General features: G+C 58.7%; 1 protein-coding gene across 3 annotated transcripts; it reads right to left on the reverse strand.

Moving 5' to 3' along the window:
• Positions 1–1,155: 1,155 nt before the first annotated feature.
• Positions 1,156–10,537, reverse strand: USF2 (upstream transcription factor 2, c-fos interacting). 3 transcript variants are annotated; one of them, XM_065899426.1, is made up of 10 exons: positions 10,473–10,537; positions 10,164–10,210; positions 9,935–10,053; positions 9,598–9,798; positions 9,032–9,182; positions 8,820–8,907; positions 8,443–8,501; positions 2,192–2,286; positions 1,902–2,030; positions 1,156–1,805 (listed from the first exon to the last, which is right to left on the reverse strand). In XM_065899426.1, exons 1-10 carry the CDS (start codon positions 10,535–10,537, stop codon positions 1,716–1,718), a joined length of 1,044 nt encoding a protein of 347 aa, XP_065755498.1. In that variant the 3' UTR covers positions 1,156–1,715. The 3 variants fall into 3 exon arrangements, with proteins under 3 accessions (XP_065755498.1, XP_065755499.1, XP_065755500.1); XM_065899427.1 differs by lacking the exon at positions 9,598–9,798 and having other exon boundaries at positions 1,716–1,805; XM_065899428.1 differs by lacking the exons at positions 9,032–9,182; positions 9,598–9,798 and having other exon boundaries at positions 1,716–1,805; positions 8,820–8,866.
• Positions 10,538–11,038: the final 501 nt, after the last annotated feature.

Here is an 11,038-nt window from a genome sequence, read left to right on the forward strand (position 1 = left end):
GGCTCATACGGCTCAATGAGCAGCTTGTGCACGTCCCATCCCAACTCCAAAGTTAGGGGCATCGTGTTGGCACCTTGAAACCCACTGATGCGGGAGTCCTTACACCACAGACGTCGGCAAACACTAACAACCCAGGCTTTCCTTCAGGGGGCCGGCTCCCTGCCCACCACGGGAAGGGGAGCTGGGCCGAGGCTGCCTGACTGCGGCAACCTCATTGCTACCCGTGACCTGAACCATCTTAGAGCGCACACGGCCCAGGAGAACAGCAAACCTTGACTCCAGAGATGGCCCCTTGGCCATTTTCCCTCCCCGGCTCGCTCTAGGGCCATCCAGTGTTAACCCTACGAACCTGGGATGGTGCTGTCAAGGAATGAACTCTCCTTCCTGGCCCCAAACTGGGCCACTCAAAGAGCACAGAAGTGGGGGCCCCTGGGAAGTAATGCTGTTCCCTGCCATCTGCCTCCCCACTCACTCTGTTAGGCCCCTCCGGCTGCACACAACCTCACTCTCAGAGGAGGAAAGGAGACGGGGCTCTTGGAAGGAAGAAACCAGCTGGGGGCCTCTGGGATGGGCGCAGCGTGGCGAGCTGTCAGGTGACCAGGCCTAGATGCCGGGAGTGGCTGGACTTGCACGGGGAGGCACGGCAGCATCCCCCAGCACTGCCAGGCATCACTGCATCTCAACTCAGGCCAGGTTTCATCATCAACCAGGGGCAGGGGTCACAGCACAGGCGCCAGAGTTGCAGTGCAAGGCGACAGGCTGACGGGCCAAGCCTGGCTTCCTGGCCATCTGCCCTCCCTGGGGGTGGGGGTGCTCAAGGCCAGGCCCCACCATTGGCTGATGCAGAGGGGAGGGCGTCAGCCCAGAAGAGCAGGGCCAGGAGCCAGTCCTGTTTCGGACCTGGTGACACAGAAGACCCCAGCCTCTCCTCCAAACACATGGGACATGTCCTTGACCCTGGCTCCCCCTGTCCCCCACACCACATACGCAACACCTTGGGCCTCCGCGAGGCTATCCATTCCTAATTCCTTCATCCACACAACCAACAGACTGGGTACCAGGGACCAGCACACAGCCACGAACACAAGAGGGAGGCCCTGCACAGACCCCAGACTCCCTCCCCACACCTGAGATGGACAGATACACAGACAGACAAGGCGGGGCCACATGGGGCCAGTTTATTGCAGTTAAATACCTCTCTCTCTCTCTATTTTTTTTTTTGTCCATTTTTTTCCATAAAGAAAATTAGAACACACTCACACACCCAAAGGGGAGCAGGGTTCCAGAAACAAGAGGTGGGGTGGGACATGGCCTCCCTGCTTAGGTCCAGGCCCCAGGGCTGGCCCCCCAAAGGCTCCCCTCCTTCCCATAAGCACCCTGTCTCAGTGCCTCTAGAGTCCAAGGAGGCAGTGGGGTATGGCAGGGGCTCTGTCCTCCTTCCTCTTGCCTCCAGGTGAGACCACTAGAAGTGCCAGGGCTGAGTAGGGGCCGGGAGAAGGGAGACGGACAGACGGGCAGGGAGGATATTGTTTCCGAGTTGAGGAGAGCAGTGGGTGCTTATCCACAGAAATTCATTATTTCTCCCCGTTTTTTGTTAAAAATCTACTATAAAAAACGCAGCTGGGGGAGGGGCGTCTGTCCCTCTCTGTGCTAAGGGCTGGGGAAAGGGACGGCAGGGGCCCGGAGGCGGCCCGCGCCGCACGCTGCGGACGGCGTCACTGCCGGGCGCTCTCGCCCACCATCTCCAGGTTGTGCTGCTGCAGCTGGGCGCGGAGCACGGCGTTCTCGTTCTTCAGCTCCTCGATCTGCCAGACACGACGGGGCACGGGCAGCCGGGGCTGGCTCCCCGCGTCCTGGGGCTCCTGGGCGCGCCTCGCCACCCGCCCAGGCCTGCCGCTCACCTGCTGCCTCAGGAGCTCACTGTCCATCTGCAGCCGCTCGGCCTCCTTGAAGGCCTCCTGCATGCGCTGGTTGGTCTGGCGCAGCTCCCGGATGTAGTCGCAGGCCTTCGACAGGATCCCTCCTTTACTCTGGGGGGTGGGCACGAGCATCAGCACTGCCCGCCGCCCGCCGCCCGCCGCCCGCCGGCTCGGCCCCAGGCGGCTCCCGCCTCTGGCGGCCAGGCCAGGCAGACTCTCCGCAAGGGGTCGGGGACGGGCCGCCACAGCACTGAGGGCCGGAGGGCACTCACCGCTCCTGTCTTGCTATTATCTGCATTACAATCTGGAATGATTTTTGAAAGCTGGACGATCCAGTTGTTGATCTTGTCCCTCCGCCTCCGCTCCACTGCAGCAAGAACAGCAAGAACGAGGCTACGTTCACAGCACTCCCTCTGTGCCCGGGCGATTCACCGCCTAAGGCAGGTGCCACGAGAGCCGAGGCCACCCAAGGTCACACCGCCAGCAAGTACGGGGCTCCGATCTGAACCCAGGCAGCTGGCTCCAGCCCCCTCCACATCGCTCCTCGAGAGGAACCCTCAAGTGCCACACGTACCTCAAGGCAGAATCGACAGCTGGGGGGCTGCAGGGTTCGCTTTACCCGCCCAGCGTGTTTTCAAAAATCTGATTCAACATTTAAAAATTAGGAAACTTCACCTAACAACTGGCCTCTTTTGAAAACTGGAGTTGTGGCCACAGTGGGCACATGTTCTTGGCAGGCAAGAATGGGCCAGAGCCCTTTACACAGGACCGAGGCACCCTTCTCCAGTCCCCAACGCCCCTGCATTTCATTCTCCACGGTGCTCAGGTCTCCCCACAGCTCTGGGCCCCACGATCCTATTTCTCTTTTCATCTTTAAAATCACGGTCTGACCACGTCTCACCTCCACTGGAAGTCCTTTTCCAGGGCCCCCGCAGCAAGTCTCAGCTTCCCCGGCTGGCACTGCGGCTCTCAGGGCCCTGGCCCATCAGGGCACTGGGTCACCCGGAAAGAAACGCTACGAACCCTCTCTTGAAGGCCAGGTTTGACAAACTACTGGCATATTTCACTTGAAAAGTCCAGATTTGTGATTTATCTCATAAAACGCCACAATCTCACTCTGTCTGCTGAGTTGCGGGGAAGCTGCCCCCTTCAGGCAGGACTCGTATGTGTCTTTGCCCTGTCTTCTCATCCGGCCTGTCACGACCTATGACGGCGGCCTGGGGTCTGCCTGCACGGCAGCCTGAGATCCCTGGTCTGGGGCTCACTGAACAAAGCTATCCCAGCCCTTCGTACTAGGCAATTGCTGGGGACACACAAGAAAGCCCAGCTGCCCCTGTGACTCTCACCCATACACTCTCATCCCCCTGCCAGGGCAGCCCATGGACAAATGCAGGTGGTGTCTATAGAGGAGCGGGGACCGTAGGTGGGACTTGGCAAGGAGGGCCAAGGGGTATTTTCTCAGGGTTGGGAGACTGGGGGAGGGGTCGGGTGAGCGTGAGAAAGATGGGGTGGGCCAGAAGCTTGCCCCTGACTCCTCTCCTCCTCTGAGGCCAGCCCCACCCCCCGACCCGACTGCTCCCTCAAAGGATGGGCCTGGCCACTAACAGGCACATCCAACTGTCTTCTCCGGGCACTTGCTTTTGCCCACTCGCTGCTGACCGGTCCTTCCAAGAGCCCCCCACTTTGGCCTCGGTGACAACACCCTCCCATGTGGACTCGCTTCCTCCCTCACTCTCCTCTCTTTCCGCCGAAACCTCCCCCTACCACGGTAAGATGCCGCCCAGTATTGAGCTTCACCTGACCCTGGCCCTGGGGTCAGCGAGTGCACAGACCTGGGCCCCATCACTACCGTGGTGAGTGAACTTTCCCAGCGGGGACGACCCTGTCTCACGGTCTTTGGGGACTCTGTGGTCCGAAACAGCAGCGGAGCTAAGGGTCTGCCCAGGTCTGGCAGCACTGGCCACCACGTCCCTCAGCAGCGCGCTCCACTCTAGGGGTTCAGCTGAGGAGCTCTAGAGCAGATGGCTGCCCAGTTCCTTCCTCTACCCTCCCGCAGCCCGACATTCCTGAGCCTGGGCTCCGCACTGCAGCTGCAGCCCACACACACTCCTCACTTCAAGCCACCGGGGGCAGGGATGGGGGGCGGGGGACAGCAGTTCGCATTTGCTTCTTCAAAACTTACCGCCCGCCCTACTGTGTGCAGGGCACTCCGCGAGGCTGAAGTCCAGGGTGGACTCAACCTCTGTCCTGCTGGCACTCGCGGCACCAGCGTGACATGCACGTGAACAGGAGACACTGACGCCACAGGACTGTGTGTTATAACTGAAGACTGTACCGAGTGCCTGGGGAACGCCAGGGTGGAACGATGCATCCCGCAGGGAGTGAGGTGGGGTATATCTTCAGAGAAGGATTTAGAAAGGAAACATTTGGGCTGGTTTCTGAGAGGAAGGACATCAGGCCGACAGGCATCAAGAAACCCAGAAACGGTGATATGGAAACACCTTGGAGGGTGCAGGGGGTGGCGCAGGGTGGCAGGAATAGATTGTAGAAACAGGTTGAGAACCCCTGAATGCCCTGCTAGCAGGTCTGGACCTTGTCTTCTCTTCCCCTAGGGGTCTAGGCCCTCGAGTCTAGGGCCTTTCTTGGCAATGTGGTCAGGCCCGTGGCTTGGGAAGACCACTTCGGCACAACCGAAACGGAGGAAGACCAGTTAAACCAAGGCCATGTCCATTTCTCAGAAGGCTTAAGTCACACCCATACAACATTTAAAACACAATTTAGAAGCAAAATCTGCCAGGACTCATGGGAGAAATGGGCAAATCCACAAATGTAAGACATCAACAGTCCTCAGCGATTGACAGGACAAGTAGATAAAAAAATGAGGACAGAAAACCTGAACACTGTCAGTCAACCTGGCCTATGCCACCGATGGAGCACGCCACACACAGAAACTTCCACCAAAATAGACCGTATTTGGGGCCGTAAAAGTAAGTCTCAACGAATTTCAAATAACTGAAATTATATACATAGAGTACGTTCTCTGACCACCACAAAACTCACTTAGAAATCAGTAAGAGAAAGATAGCCAGAAAATCCATAAACATTCGTAGCTAAACAACACACTTCCAAATAAGCCATGGCTCAAAGAAATCATAAGGAAAACTAGAAATATCTTTAATTGAATGACAAGAGAGCACAACCTATCCAAATGGGATAGAGCTAAAGCAGCGTTGGACTGGAATTCGCAACTGTAAAGCCTTAAATTGAGAATAAAGAAAGGCTTAAAATCATCTTAAGAGGCTGGGGGGAAACCCCCAGCAAATTAAACCCATATTAAGCAGAAGAAATAAATTAGTAACAGTACGAGTGGAAACCGATGCGACAGAAAAAGCAACTCAAAAATCAGACTTCATAAAAGACCTGGATTTCTGGCTTCTCAGAGGTTCTGGCAGTAGTGGGCCCAAATTCTGACACGGCAGCGATGGCTGGCACCGTGCAGTCACCCTTCAGGCAGGACAGACACACAGACCCCAGTTCTCCACAGGGATCACCACTCCCCTTTCTGCCATACTAAGTATCCTGACTCCCTCAGGCCCCTGAAGCATCTGCGGCCCAGAGATGGGCCCCTGTGGTACCAAGAAATGTGGGAAAGAGGGAAAAAGGAGACAGAGCTGATTTGAGGTCCACTTCGGCACAGCGTCTCAGGGCTTGTGGACGTGAGGGAAACGGGCAGAGCTGAAGTGGCCTGGCTCTCGAGTCCGGCTGCGGTAATCATGACAGGGGTGCCTTTTGCTGCTCTGGAAAAGGGAGGCTTTGGGAAGGAGGGACAGAAGGTTCTGTCTTGGACAAGTTGAGTGTGAGGTGTTTCAAGGACAACCAGAAATGGAGATTCTGAACGGGCACTTCAAAAGATGGGTGCAGAGGAGATCCAGAGAGATGGAGCAGAAAGACAGCTTTGTGCAGTGCGGGGGGCGGGGGAAGCCCTGGGAGAACATCAGGGGGCAGTCTCTCCTTTTTGGAATCACATACTTTTCTGGATAAAGCTCGCAGACGCACTCCCGGGAGAAACGACAAACACCGACAACCGGGGATAGGGTCTCGGGGATACTGACCATCCCTGGGCCTGATGTTTCACTCTCCTGAGACCGCTAGAAGAAGGGGCTGGACCTCAAGAAACGCTAACAGCCAAAGCACTTTCCAAACCTCGCCCATCGTGAAGAGTCACCTGGGGAACCTGTTGAAACACGGACTCCCAAGCTCCCCCTCCGACCTACCCATTCAGCACCTCGTGAGGACAGCCGTGACTGTGAAGCCCTGCCCTCAGGAGCAGGCTGGAAAGGAGAATCAGAGCAGGTAGAGCAGAAAGGAACATTCCCGAAAGGAGGGGAACGGGCAGGGTCAGATGCTTGGAGCGCAGACAGGAAAGGAAGCCAGTGGATTTGGCAATGAGGTCATCACAAGTGACCTTAAATAGAGCCGTTCTGATAGAGAAATGAGCCAGACTGCCAAGGGTACGGGGAGGCCAGGCAGAGGGTCGGTCAAACACTCTGCAGGTTAGGAGAGAGTGGGCAGGCCACAGCTGGAGGGCAAGGGCGAGGTCACAGCGAGACTGATTTTTACAGGATGAGGAGAAGTCAAGACTTTGGAGCTGGATTAATCCAGCGAGAGGCAGAGTGCGAGGAGGGTGGAGGGTGGCTGGCTGGTCTCCTGAGAATCGTTAGCCGTGGTCTTACCAGGCGGCACACCACCCTGCTGGGGGCTCACGACTCAACGTGCTGCACCCTCACGACGAGCCTCTGGGGTAGCCAGTTGTGTTAACGCATCCTTAAGAGGACTAAACGGGCGCGGAGGTCAGGAACCAGCCTGAGGTCGTACGACCAGGACGCAGTAGAGCCAGGACTGCCCAAGGCGGACAGCTGGAGACCCCTGAAACCCATCACACCCAAAACCAAGCTCACACTCAACCCTTCCCTTTAAACGAACCTGACCCCGTCACGAAAGCCTGATTCACGAAACCCCGATTCTGCAGCCTCCTGCTCTTCCGCCCCACAGCTCAGGCCCCCACAAGCCCCGTTCAGGCCCCGCCCTGTCTGAGGCCCCCAGCTGCAGTCAACTCTTGTTTCCCTAACCTCTGGTGCCCCATCACCCTCACCATCCAGCCTCCGCACACAATCCCTCTGCTTACTTCCCCTCGAAGCAGAATAAAAATCTAGGAATGGGGACCCCGGGAAGGCCTCTGACAAGGCCCCACGTGATCTGGCCCTGGCCAGGCCACCCACGACCCCACCAACTTCCTCTTATCTTTCCTGAAACCTGCTCTTCTTCAGACACACCAAGTCTGCTCCAGCCCAGGCCTGGGTGTTTGCACTTGCTTGTCCCTCGCTGCCTGGGACTCTTCCCATTCAGGCCCCTGCTCAGCCGTCACTTCTAGAGAGGCCTACAGAGCACACTGCCGCCATAACCCTCCATCTCCTTACCCGGGCTTATCTTCCTTCACGTGACACATGACTTATGTTCCCTGACGTCTTATTGTAGCTTTCTGTAGTTTCTGTCTCTCCCACCAGAATGAACACCCTGTAAGAGCCAAGGTGTCTGTTCCATTATCTGCTGCTGTATCTGAGGCCTAGAAGAGGGGCTGGCACACAGTACGTATGTGCTGAATGAATGCCTGAACTCACCACGCAGCTTAGATCACAGCCGCACAAGCCCACCTCCCAATCAAACACCTTTAGGACTCTCAGGTCCTCACCCTGAAGTTCAAGGCCTTCCTTGACCCTCCCAACTCTCTCCTCCCAAGCACTCCACACAGAACCTCTGCTTTAACCAAACCAGCACCCACGAAGCAACTTCACTCTACCCTGCCTTCCCGTGCTTCCCTCTGCTGGACAGGCACTCCCAAAGGCCACTTCCCTGGGGGAAACGTCACCTGATCCCCCAGTCAGTGTTCAATCAAACAGCCTGAACTACTCTGAGCTTCCTGGACACTCCAAACTAGTGGCACGGGGCATGTACTGCCCAGCCTAGTATCCACCTTCAGGAAATATCTGCTGAATGATGGCTATTTGGGTGGAAGTGTCCCCTGGACATGCTCTGGCCTCAGCCAGAGACATGGACTTCTCGCAGTTTCATCTTCAGATGTACTCTCTCTCAGACCAGAGCTACTCCTGGAAGCTAGGCTGGTAGAGGCGTGGGGGGCTTGAGCAAAACAGCTGCTTCGTGGGAAGGCAGGTCCAGGTGAGCCAGACCAACCCAACTTTCCAAGAGGAGCGGGAAATCCATACATGAATGTGAAACTTGCCATTTAAAATATTAGTAATTAATTCAAAGTCACTAGCCGGGATGTTAAACACACTGCAGCTCACACCTCCTGCCTATTTGCTCGCGACAGCGAACCTCCACATTTCTGCTTTTCCAGCATTCGACAAGCACCTCTCACGTACTTGTCGCATGCCTGCTGATCTGTGACTCCGAGCACCGGGCCAGGCTGTGCCCATGAGGCCCAGCAGCTCCACCCTGACCTTACCTTCGTTATGTTGAGCTCTCCTTCTCTCATCCCGTGGTGTCCTGGTTCCATCGATTTTCCTAGAAAAGAAAAAAAAAATAGATGCATGTTACCTCCAGCCCATTGGTCCAAACGTTTATTAAGGAGTCAGACTTAAAAATGACCTTTGCAACACATATCCACATGCAGGGAGAGAAAGAGAAAAAGAGAGAGAGGAGAGAACATGGCATTTTCTTTACTTAAATTAAAGAAACAAAAACCGACCAAAAAATACACCAACTGCCTGCCGTGTACTCAACTGCCTGGCTCCGATTTCAGAAACACATTCCCTTCCTTGGGCCCCCACACCAGGCCCTCCCAGTGTCCCCGACTCCTGGGACCAGGTCTGCTGCACATACGGGGAGTAGGGGTGTGTCCGGGGTGCAATTGTCCTCTGCGTTCCTGTCTGAAGCACATCCTGGGGCGTCATCATGACATAGAACTGGCCTGCAGGGAAAGCAGGGGTTAGTGCTAAAACTGGGGACAGAGTCAGAACTGGCCGGGGGAGCTTCCCTCCCTGCTAGGCCTGTTGCCTCCCCTGCCTTCCGCCCTGGCCCCTTCCTTCCTTTACCTCCAGCCTGCAAGCTCTGGTCTGTGGTCTGTACGGACACAGCCGTGGTATCTCCCACACTGGACGCTGGGAAATAGGCAAATCGTGCCTCCCCACTGACAGCCTCAGCTGCCGGGCTGCCACCATTGCTGAAGGGATTTTGGATTACAGCCTAGGGAGTAGGAGGACAGAGGCCACCCTTAGCCATCTTTGCTCCCCAATCCATCCCCTAGTTGCCATATTTGACGTTTACTGCATTCTCTAGGGAGAGTGGGGAACCCCTCTGTGTGTGCCACTCTGCCCTGTGTCTCACAGCCCTGGAACTCGACAGATACTCAGCAATCACTTAGTGAACTGACCCACTTTTAACTTTTAAGAGACTTTCCTGTTACCGTGATCCCCCTTTCACAAAAAAAAAAAAAAAAATGTTCCAAAGATCCTGCCCCAGGTTTCACTGTGCAGAACAGAGATTTCACCTGAGGGCCTGAAGGCAGCATCTTGGTCCCACGTGCCCCACCCCCTGGGGCTCCCCCAAGAACAGAGGCAGTGTCCCTTCTCCATCCCCCCAGGGGTTGCTGGGCACCTACCAGTGGGAAGGGCGCTGCGGGACCTGGGGGCACAGAGGCAGCAGCGGGGCCGGGGCGCTGGGTGGCCCCATCCACACCCACCTGCGTCACAGCCTGCTGCCCCCCCGCGAAGGCAGCCGTAGACACGACGCTGACGGCGCCTGCTGTGTCGCCCTGGCCGTCCAGCTGACCATCAGTCACCTGGACTACGCGGTATGTCACCTGCAGGGGGCGGCAGAGAAGGAAGACCCGCGCTGGGGCCCGGGTAGGGGCCAGGTCCGAGCCCCTCCCAGCCCGCCCACTCCACCCGGGGCTCAACCCTCCACCTGCCCGCCGGTCTCCGGGCCCGCAGGCTCACCTGTCCTCCATTATTCTCTGTGCGGAATTGGTACTGGATGTTGTGGTCGCCGAACGCCGCCTGCTGGACGCTGGCGATGGCCACCGCCGTCTGCTCCTCCGCCCCAGGGCCGTCCCCGCCTGCGGTCGGAGGAGGGTAGGGGGGATGGTCAGAGGTGGCGCGGGCCAGGGCGCTCCCAGTGCCCTCCCGGGCGCAGGTCGCGGCCCCGGTGGGCCCCGCGAGCACTCACCTTCCTGCAGCTCGACGCCCTCCTCTGCCTCGGGTCCCTTGTCGTGACTGCGGGGAGGACGGGAAGAAGAGGGGGTCAAGGTTGCCCGCGCCCCCGCCCCTTCGCCCAGGTGCAGGGGCCCCATCCCGCCCGCCCCAATCTGGGGCTGCGGCACCGCCAGGTCCGGGGGCCAGGGATATTCGCGCGGGTCCTCCCTCCCTCGCGGCCTCCATTTTGAGCTGGGCCCGGCGGCCGCTCGGGATCATGGCGGCCAGGCCGAAGGGCCGGGGCCAGGGCGCGCGGGGGCGCGGATCGGCCGGGCTCCCTTACCTGGCGGCGGCAGCAGCAGCGGTAGCCGAGGCAGCAGGATCCAGACCCGGGTCCAGCATGTCCATGGGGGGGGTGGGGGCGGGGGGGGCGCCGGGCCCGGGGGGGAGGGGAGGGGAGGGGAGGGAGGGAGGGGAGGGGGCGGGCGGCCGGGGGGGCCCCGAGCCCGGCGCTCACGCCGCGCGGCAGGAGGGGACGGAGGAGACACGGGAGCCGCTCGCGCTGATCACGGGGACAAACAGTGGGGTCATGTGAGGAGGAGATGCCGCCGCCGCCGCCGCCGCCGCTGCTCCTGCAGCCGCCTCCGCCCTCTCGCCCGCCGGCCGGCTCCCGGCGGCTATAGGCTCCGGGACGCAGCGCAGCCGCCCCCCGCCCGCTCTTCGCGGCCCTCGGGCCTCCTTCCCTGAGTAGCCGCCGCCGCCGCGACTTTTTTTAACCCGGCCCGCCCTGGATCGCCGCAGCCTCTCCCCTGGGTCGCCGGCTCGCGCGTCCGCCGCCCGGCCTGGCCCAGCGCGGCGGCGGATCGCTGCTGCAGCCGCCGCCGCCGCTTTCTATTTTTTCCCCCTTTT

The sequence above is a fragment of the Phocoena phocoena genome, chromosome 20 (assembly GCF_963924675.1).
Source record: "Phocoena phocoena chromosome 20, mPhoPho1.1, whole genome shotgun sequence".
NCBI classification, from domain to species: Eukaryota; Metazoa; Chordata; class Mammalia; order Artiodactyla; family Phocoenidae; genus Phocoena; species Phocoena phocoena.